Source organism: Scyliorhinus torazame, chromosome 8 (assembly GCF_047496885.1).
Source record: "Scyliorhinus torazame isolate Kashiwa2021f chromosome 8, sScyTor2.1, whole genome shotgun sequence".
Lineage (NCBI taxonomy): Eukaryota > Metazoa > Chordata > Chondrichthyes > Carcharhiniformes > Scyliorhinidae > Scyliorhinus > Scyliorhinus torazame.
The window spans coordinates 232083778-232106658 of NC_092714.1; the positions used below are offsets into that span (position 1 = coordinate 232083778).

Sequence of the window (22881 nt, forward strand, 5' to 3'; positions counted from 1 at the left end):
GGGAGGGTTTCCGTTATCTGGACCACTGGGAGCTCTTCCGGGGCAGGTGTGACCTATATAAGAAGGACGGGTTGCATCGAAACCGGAGAGGCATAAATATCCTGGCCGTGAGGTTTGCTAGTGTCACACGGGAGGGTTTAAACTAGTATGGCAGGGGGGTGGGCATGGGAGCAATAGGTCAGAAGGTGAGAGCATTGAGGGAGAACGGGGGAATAGGGACAGTGTGGCTCTGAGGCAGAGCAGACAGGGAGAAGTTGCTGAACACAGCAGGTCTGGTGGCCTGAAGTGCATATGTTTTAATGCAAGAAGTATTACGGGTAAGGCAGATGAACTTGGAGCTTGGATTAGTACTTGGAACTATGATGTTGTTGCCATTACAGAGACCTGGTTGAGGGAAGGTCAGGATTGGCAGCTAAACGTTCCAGGATTTAGATGTTTCAGGCGGGATAGAGGGGGATGTAAAAGGGGAGGCGGAGTTGCGCTACTGGTTCGGGAGAATATCACAGCTGTACTGCGGGAGGACACCTCAGAGGGCAGTGAGGCTAGATGGGTAGAGATCAGGAATAAGAAGGGTGCAGTCACAATGTTGGGGGTTTACTACAGGCCTCCCAACAGCCAGCGGAAGATAGAGGAGCAGATAGGTAGACAGATTTTGGAAAAGAGTAAAAACAACAGGGTTGTGGTGATGGGAGACTTCAACTTCCCGAATATTGACTGGGACTCACTTAGTGCCAGGGGCTTAGACAGGGCGGAGTTTGTAAGGAGCATCCAGGAGGGCTTCTTAAAACAATATGTAGACAGTCCAACTAGGGCAGGGGCGGTACTGGACATGGTATTGGGGAATGAGCCCGGCCAGGTGGTAGATGTTTCAGTAGGGGAGCATTTCGGTAACCGTGACCACAATTCAGTAAGTTTTAAAGTACTGGTGGACAAGGATAAGAGTAGTCCTAGGATGAATGTGCTAAATTGGGGGAAGGCTAATTATAACAATTAGGCGCGAACTGAAGAACATAGATTGGGGGCGGATGTTTGAGGGCAAATCAACATCTGACATGTGGGAGGCTTTCAAGTGTCAGTTGAAAGGAATTCAGGACCGGCATGTTCCTGTGAGGAAGAAGGATAAATACGGCAATTTTCGGGAACCTTGGATAACGAGAGATATTGTAGGCCTCGTCAAAAAGAAAAAGGAGGCATTTGTCAGGGCTAAAAGGCTGGGAACAGACGAAGCCTGCGTGGAATATAAGGAAAGTAGGAAGGAACTTAAGCAAGGAGTCAGGAGGGCTAGAAGGGGTCACGAAAAGTCATTGGCAAATAGGGTTAAGGAAAATCCCAAGGCTTTTTACACGTACGTAAAAAGCAAAAGGGTAGCCAGGGAAAGGGTTGGCCCACTGAAGGATAGGCATGGGAATCTATGTGTGGATCCAGAGGAAATGGGCGAGGTACTAAATGAATACTTTGAATCAGTATTCACCAAAGAGAATAAATTGGTAGATGTTGAGTCTGGAGAAGGGTGTGTAGATAGCCTGGGTCACATTGAGATCCAAAAAGACGAGGTGTTGGGTGTCTTAAAAAATATTAAGGTAGATAAGTCCCCAGGGCCTGATGGGATCTACCCCAAAATACTGAAGGAGGCTGGAGAGGAAATTCCTGAGGCCTTGACAGAAATCTTTGGATCCTCACTGTCTTCAGGGGATGTCCCGGAGGACTGGAGAATAGCCAATGTTGTTCCTCTGTTTAAGAAGGGTAGCAAGGATAATCCAGGGAACTACAGGCCGGTACCGGAGCCTTACTTCAGTGGTAGGGAAATTACTGGAGAGAATTCTTCGAGACAGGATCTACTCCCATTTGGAAGCAAATGGACGTATTAGTGAGAGGCAGCATGGTTTTGTGAAGGGGAGGTCGTGTCTCACTAACTTGATAGAGTTTTTCGAGGAGGTCACTAAGATGATTGATGCAGGTAGGGCAGTGGATGTTGTCTATATGGACTTCAGTAAGGCCTTTGACAAGGTCTCTCATGGTAGACTAGTACAAATGGTAGACTAGTACAAAAGGTGAAGTCACACGGGATCAGGGGTGAGCTGGCAAGGTGGATACAGAACTGGCTAGGTCATAGAAGGCAGAGAGTAGCAATGGAAGGATGCTTTTCTAATTGGAGGGCTGTGACCAGTGGTGTTCCACAGGGATCAGTGCTGGGACCTTTGCTCTTTGTAGTATATATAAATGATTTGGAGGAAAATGTAACTGGTCTGATTAGTAAGTTTGCAGACGACACAAAGGTTGGTGGAATTGCGGATAGCGATGAGGACTGTCAGAGGATACAGCAGGATTTAGATTGTTTGGAGACTTGGGCGGAGAGATGGCAGATGGAGTTTAATCCGGACAAATGTGAGGTAATGCATTTTGGAAGGTCTAATGCAGGTAGGGAATATACAGTGAATGGTAGAACCCTCAAGAGTATTGAAAGTCAAAGAGATCTAGGAGTACAGGTCCACAGGTCATTGAAAGGGGCAACACAGGTGGAGAAGGTAGGCAAGAAGGCATACGGCATGCTTGCCTTCATTGGCCGGGGCATTGAGTATAAGAATTGGCAAGTCATGTTGCAGCTGTATAGAACCTTAGTTAGGCCACACTTGGAGTATAGTGTTCAATTCTGGTCGCCACACTACCAGAAGGATGTGGAGGCTTTAGAGAGGGTGCAGAAGAGATTTACCAGAATGTTGCCTGGTATGGAGGGCATTAGCTATGAGGAGCGGTTGAATAAACTCGGTTTGTTCTCACTGGAACGAAGGAGGTTGAGGGGAGACCTGATAGAGGTCTACAAAATTATGAGGGGCATAGACAGAGTGGATAGTCAGAGGCTTTTCCCCAGGGTAGAGGGGTCAATTACTAGGGGGCATAGGTTTAAGGTGAGAGGGGCAAGGTTTAGAGTAGATGTACGAGGCAAGTTTTTTACGCAGAGGGCAGTGGGTGCCTGGAACTCGCTACCGGAGGAGGTGGTGGAAGCAGGGACGATAGTGACATTTAAGGGGCATCTTGACAAATACATGAATAGGATGGGAATAGAGGGATACGGACCCAGGAAGTGTAGAAGATTGTAGTTTAGTCGGGCAGCATGGTCGGCACGGGCGTGGAGGGCTGAAGGGCCTGTTCCTGTGCTGTACATTTCTTTGTTCTTTGCGTCTAGGAGTCTCCTGGGTCTGCATCCCCGAATTTTGGGGCTGGTGTCCTGGGCACCATTATTGTGAGCTGGCTGGGGTTGTCTGAGCAAGTGCTGCTTTAGCGCTGCTCGACCTTGTTAGCGGGGGGCTGGCCAGCATGGTCCCAGCGAATCAGCTGGCGAGCCTTAATTTGTGGTGAGAAGCCCATGGGGCCTGGTTAAGTGGACCAATTAACGTTGAATAGCATTGCCGGCCTCGCTGTGCCAAGCACCGGGAAGCTCGCAGCAGTTCCCGCTCGCTTGCATTCTTAGAAATCCTTCCGGAGAATTGCGCTCTCTATCTCTAGTGAAGCAAGTCAAATTGATTGTACTTCTAATTTTAATTCTTCATGTGTCTAAATTCCATAATCATTATCCTGGCAGTGGTAAAGAGGAATGAATTCAGCAGTATTTCAAATGATTACATGTGAACATAATGTAGCTAACATCTGGGTGCAAAATCGCTATTGTTTAATTGATCCTGAATTATGGTCCAATTTAATTTTATAAGTAAGATCAAATTGAAGTGCAAAGGAGAATACTTTTTTATTTATTTATTTTATTTTTTTTTTTTTTTAGCAAGCTAATTTTTTTTTTATTAAATATTTTATTGAAAATTTTTGGTCAACCAACACAGTACATTGTGCATCCTTTACACAATATTATAACAACACAAATAACAATGACCTATTTTATAAACAAAAAACAAACAAAAAAAATGAATAAATAATAAATAACAAAAATGAAAACTAGCCCTAATTGGCAACTGCCTTGTCACAAGTAACACTCTCCAAAAATATAATTTAACAGTCCAATATATAATTATCTGTAGCAACGACCTATACATACTATACAGTATATATTAACAACCCTGAGAGTCCTTCTGGTTCCTCCTCCCCCCCCCCACCCACCCCCGATCCTGGGCTGCTGCTGCTGCCTTCTTTTTCCCATTCCGTCTATCTTTCTGCGAGGTATTCGACGAACGGTTGCCACCGCCTGGTGAACCCTTGAGCCGACCCCCTTAGGACGAACTTAATCCGCTCTAGCTTTATAAACCCCGCCATGTCATTTATCCAGGTCTCCACCCCCGGGGGCTTGGCTTCTTTCCACATTAGCAATATCCTGCGCCGGGCTACTAGGGACGCAAAGGCCAAAACATCGGCCTCTCTCGCCTCCTGCACTCCCGGCTCTTGTGCAACCCCAAATATAGCCAACCCCCAGCTTGGTTCGACCCGGACTCCACTACTTTTGAAAGCACCTTTGTCACCCCCATCCAAAACCCCTGTAGTGCCGGGCATGACCAAAACATATGGGTATGATTCGCTGGGCTTCTCGAGCACCTCGCACACCTATCCTCCACCCCAAAAAATTTACTGAGCCGTGCTCCAGTCATATGTGCCCTGTGTAATACCTTAAACTGAATCAGGCTTAGCCTGGCACACGAGGACGACGAGTTTACCCTGCTTAGGGCATCAGCCCACAGCCCCTCCTCGATCTCCTCCCCCAGCTCTTCTTCCCATTTCCCTTTTAGTTCATAGTCTCCCCTTCGTCCCTCATTTCCCTATATATATCTGACACCTTACCATCCCCCACCCATGTCTTTGAGATCACTCTGTCCTGCACCTCTTGTGTCGGGAGCTGCGGGAATTCCCTCACCTGTTGCCTCGCAAAAGCCCTCAGTTGCATATACCTGAATGCATTCCCTTGGGGCAACCCATATTTCTCGGTCAGCGCTCCCAGACTCGCGAACTTCCCATCCACAAACAGATCTTTCAGTTGCGTTATTCCTGCTCTTTGCCACATTCCATATCCCCATCCATTCCCCCCGGGGCAAACCTATGGTTGTTTCTTATCGGGGACCCCCCCCAAGGCTCCAGTCTTTCCCCTATGCCGTCTCCACTGTCCCCAAATCTTCAGTGTAGCCACCACCACCGGGCTTGTGGTGTAGTTCCTCGGTGAGAACGGCAATGGGGCTGTCACCATAGCCTGTAGGCTAGTCCCCCTACAGGACGCCCTCTCTAATCTCTTCCACGCCGCTCCCTCCTCCTCTCCCATCCACTTACTCACCATTGAAATATTAGCGGCCAAATAATACTCACTTAGGCTCGGTAGTGCCAGCCCCCCCCCCTATCCCTGCTACGCTGTAAGAATCCCTTCCTCACTCTCGGGGTCTTCCCGGCCCACACAAAACCCATGATGCTCTTTTCAATCCTTTTTAAAAAAGCCTTCGTGATCACCACCGGGAGGCACTGAAACACAAAGAGGAATCTCGGGAGGACCACCATCTTAACCGCCTGCACCCTCCCTGCCATTGACAGGGATACCATATCCCATCTCTTGAAATCCTCCTCCATCTGTTCCACCAACCGTGTTAAATTTAACCTATGCAATGTGCCCCAATTCTTAGCTATCTGGATCCCCAGGTAACGAAAGTCCCTTGCTACCTTCCTCAACGGTAGGTCCTCTATTTCTCTACTCTGCTCCCCTGGATGCACCACGAACAACTCACTTTTCCCCATGTTCAATTTATACCCTGAAAAATCCCCAAACTCCCCAAGTATCCGCATTATTTCTGGCATCCCCTCCGCCGGGTCCGCCACGTATAGTAGCAAATCGTCCGCATACAAAGATACCCGGTGCTCTTCTCCTCCCCTAAGTACTCCCCTCCACTTCTTGGAACCCCTCAACGCTATCGCCAGGGGCTCAATCGCCAGTGCAAACAATAATGGGGACAGAGGGCATCCCTGCCTTGTCCCTCTATGGAGCCGAAAATATGCAGATCCCCGTCCATTCGTGACCACGCTCTCCACTGGGGCCCTATACAACAGCTGCACCCATCTAACATACCCCTCTCCAAAACCAAATCTCCTCAACACCTCCCACAAATAATCCCACTCCACTCTATCAAATGCTTTCTCGGCATCCATCGCCACTACTATCTCCGTTTCTCCCTCTGGTGGGGCCATCATCATTACCCCTAACAACCTCCGTATATTCGTGTTCAGCTGTCTCCCCTTCACAAACCCAGTTTGGTCCTCGTGGACCACCCCCGGGACACATTCCTCTATTCTCATTGCCATTACCTTGGCCAGGACCTTGGCATCTACATTTAGGAGGGAAATAGGTCTATAGGACCCGCATTGTAGCGGGTCCTTTTCCTTCTTTAAGAGAAGCGATATCGTTGTTTCAGACATAGTCGGGGGCAGTTGTCCCCTTTCCTTTGCCTCATTAAAGGTCCTCGTCAGTACCGGGGCGAGCAAGTCCACATATTTTCTATAGAATTCGACTGGGAATCCATCCGGTCCCGGGGCCTTTCCCGCCTGCATGCTCCTAATTCCTTTCACCACTTCTTCTACCTCGATCTGTGCTCCCAGTCCCACCCTTTCCTGCTCTTCCACCTTGGGAAATTCCAGCCGATCCAAGAAGCCCATCATTCTCTCCCTCCCATCCGGGGGTTGAGCTTCATATAATTTTTTATAAAATGTCTTGAACACTCCATTCACTCTCTCCGCTCCCCGCTCCATCTCTCCTTCCTCATCCCTCACTCCCCCTATTTCCCTCGCTGCTCCCCTTTTCCTCAATTGGTGTGCCAGCAACCTGCTCGCCTTCTCCCCATATTCGTACTGTACACCCTGTGCCTTCCTCCATTGTGCCTCTGCAGTGCCTGTAGTCAGCAAGTCAAATTCTACATGTAGCCTTTGCCTTTCCCTGTACAGTCCCTCCTCCGGTGCTGCCGCATATTGTCTGTCCACCCTCAAAAGTTCTTGCAGCAACCGCTCCCGTTCCTTACTCTCCTGCTTCCCTTTATGTGCCCTTATTGATATCAGCTCCCCTCTAACCACCGCCTTCAACGCCTCCCAGACCACTCCCACCTGGACCTCCCCATTATCATTGAGTTCCAAGTACTTTTCAATGCACCCCCTCACCTTTAGACACACCCCCTCATCTGCCATTAGTCCCATGTCCATTCTCCAGGGTGGGCGCCCTCCTGTTTCCTCCCCTATCTCCAAGTCCACCCAGTGTGGAGCGTGATCCGAAATGGCTATAGCCGTATACTCCGTTCCCCTCACCTTCGGGATCAATGCCCTACCCAGCACAAAAAAGTCTATTCGCGAGTAGACTTTATGGACATAGGAGAAAAACGAGAACTCCTTACTCCTAGGTCTGCTAAATCTCCACGGGTCTACACCTCCCATCTGCTCCATAAAATCTTTAAGTACCTTGGCTGCTGCCGGCCTCCTTCCAGTCCTGGACTTCGACCTATCCAGCCCTGGTTCCAACACCGTATTAAAATCTCCCCCCATTATCAGCTTTCCCATCTCTCGGTCCGGAATGCGTCCGAGCATCCGCCTCATAAAATTGGCATCATCCCAGTTCGGGGCATATACGTTTACCAAAACCACCGTCTCCCCCTGTAGTTTGCCACTCACCATCACGTATCTGCCCCCGCTATCCGCCACTATAGTCTTTGCCTCGAACATTACCCGCTTCCCCACTAATATAGCCACCCCCCTGTTTTTCGCATCTAGCCCCGAATGGAACACCTGCCCCACCCATCCTTTGCGTAGCCTAACCTGGTCTATCAGTTTCAGGTGCGTTTCCTGTAACATAACCACATCTGCCTTAAGTTTCTTAAGGTGTGCGAGTACCCGTGCCCTCTTTATCGGCCCGTTCAGCCCTCTCACGTTCCACGTGATCAGCCGAGTTGGGGGGCTTCCTACCCCCCCCCCCCCTTGTCGATTAGCCATCACCTTTTTCCAGCTCCTCACCCGGTTCCCACGCAGCTGTATCTCCCCCAGGCGGTGCCCCCCCGCCCATCCTCTCCCATACCAGCTCCCCCCCTCTCCCCAGCAGCAGCAACCCAGTAATTCCCCCCTCCCAACCCCCCCGCTAGATCCCCCGCTAGCGTAATTACTCCCCCCATGTTGCTCCCAGAAGTCAGCAAACTCTGGCTGACCTCGGCTTCCCCCCGTGACCTCGGCTCGCACCGTGCGACGCCCCCTCCTTCCTGCTTCTCTATTCCCGCCATGATTATCATAGCGCGGGAACCAAGCCTTGGCCCTTGGCCCCGCCCCCAATGGCCAACGCCCCATCTCCTCCACCTCCCCTCCTCCCATCACCACCTGTGGGAGAGAGAAAAGTTACCACATCGCAGGATTAGTACATAAAACCCCTCTTTGCCCCCCACATTCGCCCCACCACTTTGTTCGAACGTTCTTTTTAATAACCCGCTCATTCCAGTTTTTCTTCCACAATAAAAGTCCACGCTTCATCCGCCGTCTCAAAGTAGTGGTGCCTCCCTCGATATGTGACCCACAGTCTTGCCGGTTGCAGCATTCCAAATGTTATCTTTTAATGAAGCACCGCCTTGGCCCGATTAAAGCTCGCCCTCCTTCTCGCCACCTCCGCACTCCAGTCTTGATAAACGCGGATCACCGTGTTCTCCCATTTACTGCTCCGAGTTTTCTTCGCCCATCTAAGGACCATTTCTCTATCCTTAAAACGGAGGAATCTCACCACTATGGCTCTGGGAATTTCTCCTGCTCTCGGTCCTCGCGCCATTACTCGGTATGCTCCCTCCACCTCCAACGGACCCGCCGGGGCCTCCGCTCCCATTAACGAGTGCAGCATCGTGCTCACATATGCCCCGACGTCCGCTCCCTCCACACCTTCAGGAAGACCAAGAATCCTCAGGTTGTTCCTCCTTGCGTTGTTTTCCAGTGCCTCCAACCTTTCCACACATCGTTTCTGATGTGCCTCCTGCGTCTCCGTCTTCACCACCAGGCCCTGTATATCGTCCTCATTCTCGGCTGCCTTTGCCTTCACGACCCGAAGCTCCCGCTCCTGGTCTTTTGTTCCTCCTTTAGCCCTTCGATCGCCTGTAGTATCGAGGCCAACAGCTCTTTCTTCATTTCCTTTTTGATCTCTTCCACACAGCATTTCAAGAACTCTTGTTGTTCAGGGCCCCATGTTAAACTGCCACCTTCCGACGCCATCTTGGTTTTTGCTTGCCTTCCTTGCCGCTGTTCTAAAGGATCCACTGCAATCTGGCCACTCTCTCCTCCTTTTTCCATCCGTATCCAGGGGGGATTCCCTTCTGGTTTACCGCACAGTGTTTTTAGCCGTCAAAATTGCCGTTGGGGCTCCTATCAAGAGCCCAAAAGTCCGTTTCACAGGGAGCTGCCGAAACGTGCGACTCAGCTGGTCATCGCCGCACCCGGCAGGAGAATACTTTTTAATTGTTACCATTCCTGATGGTGGATGTTGAAAGCAAGAGTAAACTATTTCCTCTCTTCCCCACAATGCTATCCCAGTTGTGGGATGTTGAGCTAAAGAGCTATAATTGCAGTTTCTGATAGCTGCGTCATTGACTTTACTAAAATGGGAGTAGGTGGGTGCAGTTTGGTACATTGAACAGCTATACCTAAACCCTGGTAGATGTACCTTGTAGATCTTGAAATAAACGGAAAGCTGCCCCTGTCATCACAGTATCTATATCCAGCAAGAGACATATGTAGCTTTAGAAAATGAGCCTTTTAGAGTCAGTGACAGTCACTGCTAATTGACCTCTGGCTTTACCGATAAGCACAATTAAATTCCAAATGGACTTTGTGATGTGCACATTTACATCAATAAATCCTTGTAGCCTGAACGGTTACAGGCTATTTTACACACTGGCCTCCTTTTGGGGATCAATACATTCTACATTAAATGGTAAAATGTTCCTGTCATTACAGAATGTTCTCTCTAACATTAACGCAAAGCCATGGCAGTCCTTCTGTTAAATATCTTTCAGAAAATGGTTGGGATTCTGCCTTTAAGGTAGATCTGTGCCAACTGATTGGAAAATTTAGTTTGCAAAAATAATGGCTACATATATTTGGACATGTGAAGATAGATTTTATGAATTCTTGCTCCTGGTACATTGGTGGTGAGTAGCAAGAATTTGGATACAGAAATTAGGACATCCTGTGAGATTTTCTATGCATTCATTGACTGAACTAACTGACTTATATGTGCACAATCATACGTATCTATAGGAAAAGTAATAGCTAGATGGCAGATAAAATCTTGTGCAGAGAAATGTGAAGTAATTCATTCTAGAGGAAGAATGAGGAAAATAATATGAATTAAATGGCACAATTTAAATGGAAACAGACCCGGGGGCAAATCTTTGAAGATTGCAGGACAGGTCGAGTATGGGATCCAAGGGTGTATCAATAGAGGCATGAAGTACGATTTATATACCTTTATAAATGGCTGGTTTGGTGTCATCTCCAGTTTTGTGTTCAATTGTGGGCAGCACTTTTTAGGAATAATGTCAAGGCCTTAGAGAGTGAAGAAGAGATTCACTAGATGGTAGCAGGAAACAGACATCACAGTTATGTTGAGAGACTGGAGATCCGGAGATTATTGGAGTAGGGAAGGTTAAGATTGATGGAAGTGTTCAAGGAAAAATATGAAAGGGTAAAGGATGAACCATTTCCACTGGTAGGTTTGATAACCAGAGGAAACAGATTTACATTAATTGACAAAAATAAATGGGAAATTAATTTTTTAAAACACTATCAAGAATTGTTTTGATCTGTAATGCACTCCTGAAAGGGTGGTGGAAGTAGATTCAATACTGTAGTAACTTTCTCAAGAGAATTGGATTTATATATATTTGAAAAGGAAAAATCTGCAGGGGAGTGGGACTAATTGGATAGCTTTTTCAAAGAGCAGGCGTGATGGGGTCAAATGGCTTCCTTCTGATTCTCTTCCAGTCCCGCAGTATTACACACTCGCATAACGGCGAATGCAGCTTTTTCACAGGAATATGTGTGCATGGGGCCAGATATAGAGCCCAGTTACAGGCATGCCTACTGTCTTCAAAATGATTGAATTCAGTGAACTGTACTTTACTGGTTTGATGAATGACAATGATATTGTGAAATTCACACCGTGAAAAGCCCATAATCCCTGTAGATCATAGAGAGATGGTGGCTGGTGTATTGAGATGAATGGAGTTCCAGCACTGAAGAAGTTAATCGTTTTACAGCGACATATTGCAGAACAGGTCTAGACACAATTCTCAGCAAAAGATAAAATACTTGCAGTTGATGGTAACTCATCTAGTGCTCTTGATTATAGCACTGATGATGTGTGTGAACGCTGTACAGTAAATTTTCAAACTGCACTTTTGTGCCTGCAGTGTAGTTGAGCAACAGAAAAGTTGCTTTTAAGCAAGTGAGCTGCAGGAGTTTGGTTGCTGCCAACTGTTTGCTTTTTACTTTGACTGTAGGCCAACCAATAGAAACCGTTCCCTGCAACCAGCCTGTGTTTTTTCTCTCTCGGGCAGTGGCTGTCAATACTGTGACCTTGTTTGTTTTAAATTGCAGCCAGTCAACATTGGCTGGGAGGAGCTAATGTGGGAGGTTGTTAAAGCTGCTCTTGCGCCTGGTGGGGAGATGTTGTTAAAAGATTAGAACTTTACTTTTAATGTTTGTATTACACTCTTAATGTTTCTTTTTAGGAGCTTGGAGGGGGAAAAAAGAGCAGTTTCTTTGGTAGTATCCCATAACTTTGTGAACTCCCCTTTGGCCAGTTGATCAATTGATTGATCTAGAAAATTTTTTTTTTTTTGGCATTTTGAAATGCTGTGGTCAGCATCCTGCCAAGACTTTCGGCTATTTGGCTCAGTTTACAGTCAGAACCAGTTTGCTCTGGTTATACTGCAAAGAGTATATGGGGATATCCTGTGGATTAACATTTTTTAAAAATCTGGTTTGTCTATGGACTAATTTTGGCTACAAACCAATTGATAGTTTAGTTTTCTTAAAGCACACTCTGATTTATCTTTTCAAATCAATAAATGGTGTGGTTGTGCATGTTCAGTTCCCAATTTTGATCCTCAGTGCTCATATTTTGTATATTTTAAAATGGTAAAATACAGCAATTTGGAAAGCATAAGATCTCTTCCATCAAGCTTTTGGCCCCAATGATAATTTGTTTGACTCAATGTAACGTTTTATCTGCTGTTATGCACCAAGGAGCAATTGATGCTCTTGATGGCGCAATATAAATGCAAGTTGTTGTTGTGGAGTTGTTTGGTTTCTCTGCAGTCCAGGCTGGGAGACTTGAACTGCATGAGGATATGATGGCGTATGACATGTTCGCGTATGTAGTTTCCATTATTCAAGTGGAAAGAAAATTTATAATGGAAAAAGTTGACATGAAATTTGTGCACATCCAATATTTTTTAGAATGCAAATAAAGGCCTCTATCTTAACCCACTCCTACCCCAGCTAACTGCTGCCACTTAAATTGCTTCTGTTGTCACAGGGAGAAAATACTTGGATAGAATGATGCAATCTAACTCATGACTTTGTTGTGAATTTGTCTGATATAAATTTTGAAACCATACTCTGATTTTGACAGGCTTCTCAGCAAGGATTAAAATCCTCTGTTAGCTCATTAACACATGGTTATCATTGTACTTGATGATGTGTGCATATTTAATCTATGTGGTCGGAAGGAGTTTTTGATTGTAAAAGGTCCAAATGAGATTTTCCAACAAAGCATCCTATAGATCTTTGGACCCTGTGCAGTATATAGAGAGTTATCATGTTTGGCTTAGTTTTACAGCGGTGCAAATTTAACTTTATAGATTTGCAGGTCAGATTTATTTGAGCAATAGTAAAATAAACCAATTGAAGATGATAGAATAATAGTGGAGACATTATGGGAGATGGATTTCACCAAGTGTGAATGGCACTTGCTAAATGAACCCTACTTAATTACCTGTCTTGATGTGCAATAATGCAGGTGTATGTGACAAGATTACTGAACAAAACCAGATTGCACAATAATGTGCTATTGTTCATTTAACTTTAAATTACATGCAGGATAGAATGCTTTACTCTTTCCCTTGCATCAGTGTCGCTTCAGCCGCTCAAAACTCCATTCTCATGCTGATTAATGAAGAGTTGTGCCTCCCCCTACACCAGGTCATCTAAGTTTATTGTCCTTGTGGTTGTACATATCTTGGACCCTCAGGATGTCCAATTATATAAATTTAAATAGTCAAAAATCAGCAATTAAGAAATATTAGCACAAATAGGACTAGGTTGCCTGTGCTTTGGGGGTGAAGTTACCAGAGTTTTTTAATTCTAGCCAAGAAGCGTAATAAAAGCGTGTAGCTCCACAGCGTTGCAAGGACTCCTGTTGAAAATTTACATATTCGGAGTTTAAGAGGTGCTTGAGAAGTTGTGTGCACACACGTTGAGATAATTTCCTTCTTGTACCTTGGTGGCAGTACCACACCCATGCCCTCTCCCTGCACTGGCAATGCCAAGTGAAGTCACGAGTGCCGTACTTGTGGTTTTCACATTGAGTACAGCTGGTGGGCAAGGCTTTGGCTCCAGCATGGACGTTGGAGGTCAACCCCTTAGAATTGCACATGTTCTGGGTTTTTTTGATTTGCTATTTGCCATTTTCCCTACGAGATATTAAATAGAGGATTAAATTAATTGTTGAAATGCAAAAGTTAAAATGATAGAATAGAATTGTAGAATCCCTACAGAAGGAGGTAATTCAGTCCATCGCGCCTACACCGCCCCACTGAAAGGGCACCCTACTTGGGTCCACTCCCCCTCCCTATCAAGCCCGCCTAACCTTTTGGTCACTAAGGGGCAATTTAGCATGGCCAATCCACCGAACCTGCACTTCTTTGGACTGTAGGAGGAAACCTACACAGACACGGAGCAAAAGTGCAAACTCCGCACAGGCAGTCAACCAAGGCCTGAATTGAACTCGGGTCCCTGTCATTGTGAGGCAGCAGTGCTAACCACTGTGCCGCCTTGCTGCCCTCTTCTATTATCCCGGCTATTTCCAATTTATTAATTAATGATTTTAAAAATTATATTTTTAGTTTGTTACATCCAAGTCAACTTCCACACACGCTTTCAGATAGTTTTGGTAGGCATACATTGTATAGCAACAGATGTTGGCCATTCAGTTCATCGAGTTTGATCTTACCAACACAATTAGATCATGTCTGTACTGTGCCTCCATTCCATTTACACATCTTTTAACCTTGATTTGATAACCCCTCAAACATCTACTATACTCGGGGGGGGGGGAAATCAAGTCAGATTTATGCAACCTGGTAACTTAACCCTTTAACCCCTTTAACCACTTGCTTACATCAGAATTTTAAAAATGAGATGTGATGATTTATGATCACGCCAAATACTTAACGATGTGACTGTCTTCTAGAATATGGTTTCTAATGGCAGTATTACAACATAAATAATATTGTTCCGCAGCAGATGGAGTGATAATTATCTGTCCGCATTTAATTGCAGCCAAGTTCCACAGCTAGAGGCCAGGGGCTGGATTCTCCACTCTGCCAGCTGTGTGTTTTTCGGCAGGGCACCATTCGCTGGCGCTGGAATTTTCCCGCCCTTGTCAATGGGATTTCCCATTGTAACCACCCCACGCCGCCGGGAAACGGGAAAGCGAAGAATTGCGCTGCTGGCCGGAAAACTGACTGGAGAACTCCGGCCAAGGTATCACTCTTCTAATTGAAATAGAACAACAGAATGCTAATCACTATCCATAGAATCATAGAATTTACAGTGCAGAAGGAGGCCATTCGGCCCATCAAGTCTGCACCGGCTCTTGGAAATACCACGCAGACACGGGGAGAATGTGCAGACTCCGCACAGACAGTGACCCAAGCCGGCAATCGAACCTGGGACCCTGGAGCTGTGAAGCAATTGTGCTATCCACAATGCTACCGTGCTGCCCTCTGGTAATTTAATTGTATCTTTTTAATCCTCCGTCAGCTTCTAACTCGCAGTGTTAGGATCATGGTGATGACTACATCACAGCCTGAGCACTGAGCTGAGGGAGGGAATGTTTGAATAGCTGCTCAACAAATAATTGCGCTGGCCGTCCGGCACAGCTCACACCATTGTTGTACTATTTTCTGTGTTAAAATTATTAGCAGTGCTGTCAAAACTAGAACTCTCCTGATGTGTTTGCCTCACTGTACACATCACAGCACTTTTCAAAATGAATGGGTTTCGATGCTCTTGCAGTGTGGGAGCCTGGCAGTGCATGGAGAATCTGGAGGTTTGAGCACCGGGTCTATCGGTTACGTTTTATCCGAGCCACGACATTAGCATCTCACGTCTGGGTTTCCCAACCATTTAAAGCAGGCAGGAATGATGATGGTTGAAGCTTTGCTGAATGAATGAATACTGCGCGAGTCTGATTGGAAGCATTCTACAACTATCGAGAGAGAGAACAAGCTACTTCAAAGTGTCAACAAGGAGAGGCTGTTTCGTAGTTCTTCGATGCATTCTTGGACACCATGCTGCAGACTGTAAGGGCAGGCAGTGAGATTCTGTTCCCATTGGAAGGGATGAAGTAGTAACCTGACTCTGAAACCAGGCTGGAGTGGCTGAGCAGGTGAGCAGCAGGAGTGTGGTGCCTCCCTCCTAGATACAGTATCGCAAGGGGTTTAATGGTCTCGTCAAGGCAGGAAAGGTGAGTTGTACGCCGCATTCAAGTGCAAGCCCCCACACTCTGACTTCCCCAGCTCAGCACTCCTCAGGCCAACAAACATCGCAGATGCACCCATTCCTCTCTTTCAAGGCAACTCCTAGTGTCTCTATCTGACCAGCCTATTGACACTTACTCATCTTCTAGCCAAATTGCACCCATCCCTCACCGTGACCCTCCATAATTGTTGTCTTTCCATCCGCTGAATGTTTCTCACACTCGTAACTCTTTTTCTCCTTGCGTGAAGAGGGCCAACAGTAGGGTGAAGCAGAGAACCAGGGATAGCCCTCCAATCATTGTGACTTTGACTGCTGCCTAGAAAGATGTGCTGGAGAGGAGCAGAGTCTTGGCATACGTTGGAGAGATGAGCTGGGGGTGAGAATTCAATATCGCCCAGCCACATGGCATACAATACTCACTCATGTTGGCTTGATGTCAGAAAGTAATGGAAATGATGATCTGCACAATGATGACTGAGAATCCTCTTAGTTTGTCTGTTTTAATTTCTGTCCTTCACCTCCCCAAACCCCTGCAATCGTGCTTGTGGAGCTGGTGCTAAACGAGGACGAAGAGTAATCGGGGGTTGCATGCCTGTCCCACAACTTGCGCATATCGCCCACCAACTCGTCCCATCTTAGTGGGTATCATATGTTGAGGCACACATCACAAGTGAACAGCATAGGGTGTTGGAAAAGGTGATAGCAGTGGAGAATTCCTGTCGATTGGTGAAGGATCTTCCAAGCTCTGTTTAGAACCCCCAAAAGCCCCACATGCGGTTCCTTGTCCTGTTGACTGAGCTTGGATGCCCTCTAACCCCAGCTGACCCATCAGCTGTATGGATATGCCCCAGCACAACCAGTGCCATCTTGTTGGCTGGGATGGTGTGTGTGGGGATTGTAATGTGTATGTGAGGCTAGTCAGCCTCCCGAGTGTCAATCACGGACCCGGTGAATCCCGCACCGTTTTTCATTGGAATCGATTGTATTCCACGCGGCGCTGGTGCTAGCCCCTTAACAGTAACAGAATGGGTCCAGGTGCGGCGCCAGTTTTATTATCGTGAAAGTCCATGAATTCTGCATTGACGTCAACACTTAGTCTCAGAAATGGAGAATCCCGCCCACGATATTTGTAGGTGCCCAAAGGTAATCTGTTCAATGTTGTGTTAAATTCTCCCTTTTCTGTTCAATGTTTATGAATCACAATCATTATTTTAAAGCTCCATTGTTCCGTCCTCCCCATTGTCACCTAACAAATGGCCCTGAGGAGAATGGCACAACAAAGGTTGAAGACGAGGAATGGATGTCAGTCCGATGGGTGTACCTGATGGCACTGCCTCAGATTAACTGAGTGAGTCTGTCCTGGCACCCCTGGTCCTTGTGAGTGGTTGTAGGTCCCCTTGCCGCACTAGGCCCTCCGTCTTCATCCTGTTGCTCTTCCATTTCTCCGAAGATACAGAGCACTCCTCACTTCCCTCCTCCTGCAGCTCCAACCTTCTCTGCTGCACCATGTTGTGTAAGGTGCAGCTCACTCCTACCATTCTGGACAACCTTGCTGCATGCTGAAGCTCTCCACCAGACCTGATCAGGTATCTGAATTGCAGCATCAGTGTCTCCCACAGATATTCACATTGCAAGCAGCGTCCATGACAACTGGCAATGATTCCCAGAAAAGGTACAACTGAAGTCACCTTAGCACAAAAATAGTCACTGAGCTTGCTGGTAACCATTGGCAGTTGCCACTGATTCTGGTTGCAACCTGTGGGAGTCTTGACTGGTGCAGAGTGAAGGCAACTTCCGGGTATTTTGCATGGACCTACATAATATTTCATTGATTACGTACATATCTGCCGAACATTGGAGTGGAATCCCTTTTGGTTGGTGAATACTGCTGTTTGATCTGAAGGCACCTTGGTTACCATGTGTGCGATCTGTGACTCCCTGCACCTGTGGCAAACCAGCCAATGCTTCAAATTAGACATCTCTCATTCTGACTGGCCTCATCAGCATTGAAATGGGTGCTGGCCCTGGCAAATGTGGCACTCACCACCTGGGAAATGCACTTGTGCGTAGCTTATTGTGAGATTTTAAAGGGGTTGCCATCATTTTCCTAGAAGGAAGTGTGTTGAATAAATTTGGGAACTGTGTTGACCTTGAGTGCTGCTCGTAATTCCTGTCCACTTGGAAGGAGGCAGGAGCTGCAAATGTCCGCAAAAAACCTGGCGTGAAGTGATAAGTGTGAGGTTATCCATTTGGGCTGAAAAAATAGAAAGGCAAATTATTATCTAAATGGAAAGCAGATTCAAAATGCGTCTGGACAGAGGGATCCGGGTGTCTTTGTTCATGAATCGCAGAAAGTCTGTATGCAGATACAGCATGTAATTACAAAGGCAAATGGAATTTTAGTGTTTATTGCAAAAGGACTAGAGTATTAAAAATAGAGAAGTGTTGTTTCAGTTGTCTAGGATGTTGGTGAGACCACATCTAGATTATTGTGTCCAGTTTTGGTCTCTTTATTTAAGGAAGAATGTGGTGGCATTGGAGGCAGTTCAGAGGAGGTTCACCAGATTGATTCCGAGGATGAAAGGGTTGACGTATGAGGAGAGATTGAACAGTTTGGACTTATACTCGCTGGAGTTTAGAAGAAGGAGAGGAGATCTGATCGAGGTGTATAAAATACTAAGAGGGATTGATAAAGTTAACATAGACCAAATGTTCCCCCTTGTGGGGCAATCTAGAACGAGAGGTCACAGATATAGGTTGAGAGATGGTAGATTTAGAACTGAGATGAGGGGGAACTACATCACCATCAGAGGGTGGTGAATTTGTGGAACTCGCTGTCCCATAGTGCGGTGGAGTCTGAACCAGGGCAGCACGGCAGCACAGTGGTTAGCACTGTCCAGGGCCCTGGGTTCGATTGCCGGCTGTTCGGAGTCTGCACGTTCTCCCTGTATCTGCGTGGGTTTCCTCCGGGTGCTTCGGTTTCCTCCCACAAATCCCGAAAGAGGTGCTTGTTAGGTAAATTGGACATTCTGAATTCTCCCTCACTGTACCCAAACAGGCGCTGGAGTGTGACGACTAGGGGATTTTCACAGTAACTTTGTTGCCGTGTTAATGTAAGCCTACTTGTGACACTAATAAACCTTATTGAGTTCTTTGAGAAGGTGACCAAACAGGTGGACGAGGGTAAAGCAGTTGATGTGGTGTATATGGATTTCAGTAAAGCGTTTGATAAGGTTCCCCACAGGAGGCTATTGCAGAAAATACAGAGGCATGGGATTCAGGGTGATTTAGCGGTTTGGATCAGAAATTGGCTAGCTATAAGAAGACAGAAGGTGGTGGTTGATGGGAAATGTTCAGCCTGGAGTTCAGTTACTAGTGATGTACCACAAGGAGAGGTGACTTAATTGAGGCATACAAGATGATCAGAGGATTAGATAAGGTGGACAGTGAGAGCCTTTTTCCTCGGATGGTGATGGCTAGCATGAGGGGACATCGCTGAGATAGATACAGGACAGATGTCAGAGGTAGGTTCTTTACTCGGAGAGTAGTAAGGGCGTGGAATGCCCTGCCTGCAACAGTCGTGGACTCGCCAACATTAAGGGCATTTAAATGGTCATTGGATAAACATATGGATGATAAGGGAATAGTGTAGATGGGCTTTAGATTGGTTTTACAGGTCGGCGCAACATCGAGGGCTGAAGGGCCTATACTGCGCTGTTATGTTCTATTATTAGTAGTATAAATGGTTTCAAGAAGGAGATGGATATATTTCTGATTTTTTTAAAAACAGGTTAAAGGGATATGGGGCGCAGGCAGGGACGTGGATCTGAGACCAGGAAGAGATCAGCCTGATTGAATAGTGGAGCACGCTCGAAGGGCTGAATTGCCTACTTCTCCTAACTTCTATGTGAAAGTCTGAACCGCCTGAAGCATTGCTCAGTCATGTCCAGAAAACTTCTCTTGTGTGCTGATGTTATTGTCTTCTGGGAGTTGGAGCTTTATGTTCATCCCCTCTGTCCTGTGGAGCAGCAGTTAGTTGAAGAGAAGGCTGCTGTTGTTTTCACAGAATCCCTAATGTACAAAAGGAGGACATTTGGCCCATCACGTCTGCACCCATCCTCTAAAGGAGCACTTCACCCAGGCCCATGCCCTATCCCCTTTTGGACACTATGGGGCAATTTAGTATGGCCAATCCACTTAACCTGCACATCTTTGGAATCTGGGAAGAGACCGGAGTACCCGAAGGAAACCCACGCAGACATGGGGAGAACGTGCAAACTCCACACACACAGTGACTCGAGGACAGATTTTGCTGTGAGGCAGCAGTGCTAACCACTGTTATTCTTTGAGATGTGAGCATTGCTGGAACAACCAGCATGTATTCCCCATCTCAGTTTCCCCATGAGACTGTGTTGGTGAGGTGCCTTCTTGAAGCACTGCAATGTAGGTACACCCATAGTGCTATTCGGGAAGGAGTTCCAGGATATTGAGCCAATGAAAAAACGGTGATATAGATCCAAATCAACATGGTTTATGGCTGTTGCCCTTGTCATTCTAGGTGGTAGAAGTCATGGATTTGGAAGGTGTCAAAGGAACCTTGGCATCTTCTAAATGATGCACAGTACTGCCACTACACCAGTGGTGGAAGGAGTGAATGTTTAAGGTGGAAAATATTCAGCTCCGATGGTATCTCAATAATAAAAACTGGAAAACAAGTCTTGACTTGAGCACTGGGGAACATGAACTCTTTCCGAACAGATTCCCCCTTTTAAAGAAAAAGTAATAATCTTCGACGTAAATTACCATAACACAAATGTATATGTTTTCTTTTCTTCAATAAATGCAAACTAACCTCCCCCTTTTTAAAATGTTAATATCCACTCTCACATTCTCTTCTAGGAAAAGGTGCCCCTCTTTCACAATTTCTAATAACTTTTTCGAACTTGCCCCTTTTTTCATTAGACAGTCAGATGATTGGTAACTGCTGTCAACCCACTTGATCTTGTGAATCTCTCTGTTCTCTAGCATCTGTTTTAGGCTCACTATGTCAATATGTAGTCTCTTTTCATTGATGCTTTTCGTAGAGTGGACATTCTGCATGTCCCACAGGGATTTCCATCGCATTATGAAACATGCTCATGTTAACTGCAGGAAATAGCAGGTTTCCTCCTGCAGGCTTCTCCTTACTAACTGCTGTAAGAATTCCCTTTTTTCCCCGGACCCCCACCCCCCCCAGTCTTTAAACACTTAGTGGACCAGTGTGTTCAGCCCATCTAGACATTTAAAGTACTGTATATTTTAAATGGAAGCGAAACCAGAGTCCACAACCCACTGTGAAGCATGTCCACTGCGCTCTATAGTCAGAATGGACTGGATTTTCACTCTACAAGTTTGGTCTGCGAGAAGTGGAAACCACTTTGCAATACTGCTAAACTTGTGTTGTGTAAATGCAACTTAGCAATTTAGGTTGGACCATGTGAAGCACACGTACAGGAATATGCAGTGCGCTTTTAGCACTCTTGCCCAGAAATGCATGATTATATTTGTAAAGGGTAGCATTCATCTTCAGATGAAACTGAGATATCATTGAATAGAGAAAATCTTTGCTGTTTGACTCCATGTGGAGTTTATCTGCCATAACTATGTTTTGGGAATTCATCCAGCAGCTCATGGTGTTTTGTCAACTTGATTGAGTCTTTTTGGCTTAGTATGCAAATTAAACATCTCAGCAAATGGTGAAGGACTGTTTAGCCCTCACGTTACTGGCAGGTTTTGGGAACTTTCCTGATCTCCCTGACACAACTCTATTTTAAGTATCTGTTCAAACAGTATGATGTGAATAGTAATAGAATTATTTGAAAGTCAAGAGTAACTTTATTGACAGTAATAATTCCATACCATAAACTAAACGCTTAAAATACCATTGTTAAATGTCTTTAAATTGAAAAAGTAAACTATATCCTTGCTTGCCATGTCTTCTGTTTTCTGTTGCTTGCATTCTATTTTAGCTTTTTGCAACTTTCCTAACTAATGTACCTTGTTGTAGCTAATGTAACCTTTTCTTCTTTTTTAAAAGCCCTTTTAAAACATTTGATAACTTTCTTCCTATGTTTTCCCAGGCCTATCATTAACGTGGGAGGTCTGGGTGAGAGCAATGTTTGCAAAAACGTAACCTAAAATGTGAGTTTTATTTTCAGCCACCCATGTCAGGAACAATCAGTTTACCTTCTGCCCATTTTCCTTATGAGCCTTCTTTGGGTCCTGCGTGTAAAAAAAATTAAATTTGACGATCTTAATAATCTAACCCCAGCAAAACGGAGGGTTCAGACATTGCATAATGGCGGTTGATGTTGTTGGCTATTAACCCTGACCATGGATGCTGTTTTTAAGTTTATTCATTCTCCAAGAGGAAATTATTTGTTAGTGCTTTCCCTATGTAATCCAGTGTGTAATTGTTAGTGTACCAGTAAATTCAGTGTACCAATGAGGTTTTTTTAAACATGTGTAATTACAACATAATGAACACCTGGATCTCAATTTGCCACACAGACCTCCTCAAGATAGCAGCTCAAGAGTTGAGAAATATTTGCTCTGGTTGTACACCTATAAATTCATGATTTCCACCAAGACTTGCATTAGCACTGCTGGTGTATATTCAGCTATTGTATATTCATCAATTGGTGCAAATGTGACCTCTTGGACTAGAAAACAGTGTGAATTATTTGTGACATCATACATTGCACACGTTGAGCACTTTGGCATTATCTGTAAAGGAAATACCATTTTTTTCAATACTACTGTGGTACACTGAAGCAGGTTTGTGAGGGTGTGCGTTGCGGGTATGTATGTGTGTCTAATTTAGTTAAGCTGAAGACAGGCTGCAAGCTTTAAATCATCAGTCTGGCTAAGTGCAAAAACAGGCATTTGAAGTGGCGATGACCAAACAAAGATGGGTTACAGGTAAATACAACTCGAGTAGAAATCTGGATTAGGAGATAAATAAGAATTTTGATTTCAGTTGTTGAATTTCAAAGAGAAATATAAAGGAGATACAACTGGCAAAGATGATAAATGAATAAAGGAAAGTTAAGTTTATTTTACCCTAAAGTAGTGGCCGTTGGGAAAACATGAAGG

At 45.6% G+C, this 22881-nt stretch overlaps 1 protein-coding gene across 2 annotated transcripts in view; it reads left to right on the forward strand.

Moving 5' to 3' along the window:
* LOC140428445 (zinc finger protein 704-like) overlaps nt 1–22881 on the forward strand; it is a 151254-nt gene that overhangs the window by 87150 nt on the left and 41223 nt on the right. Inside the window, exon 3 of one of the 2 annotated variants that reach the window (XM_072514902.1) lies at nt 14545–14748. The exons of the other annotated variant lie outside the window; for it this stretch is intronic. Within the exon in view, the coding sequence (XP_072371003.1) occupies nt 14545–14748 (204 nt within the window). The remainder of the gene's footprint in view (nt 1–14544; nt 14749–22881) is intronic. 2 annotated transcript variants of the gene reach the window in all.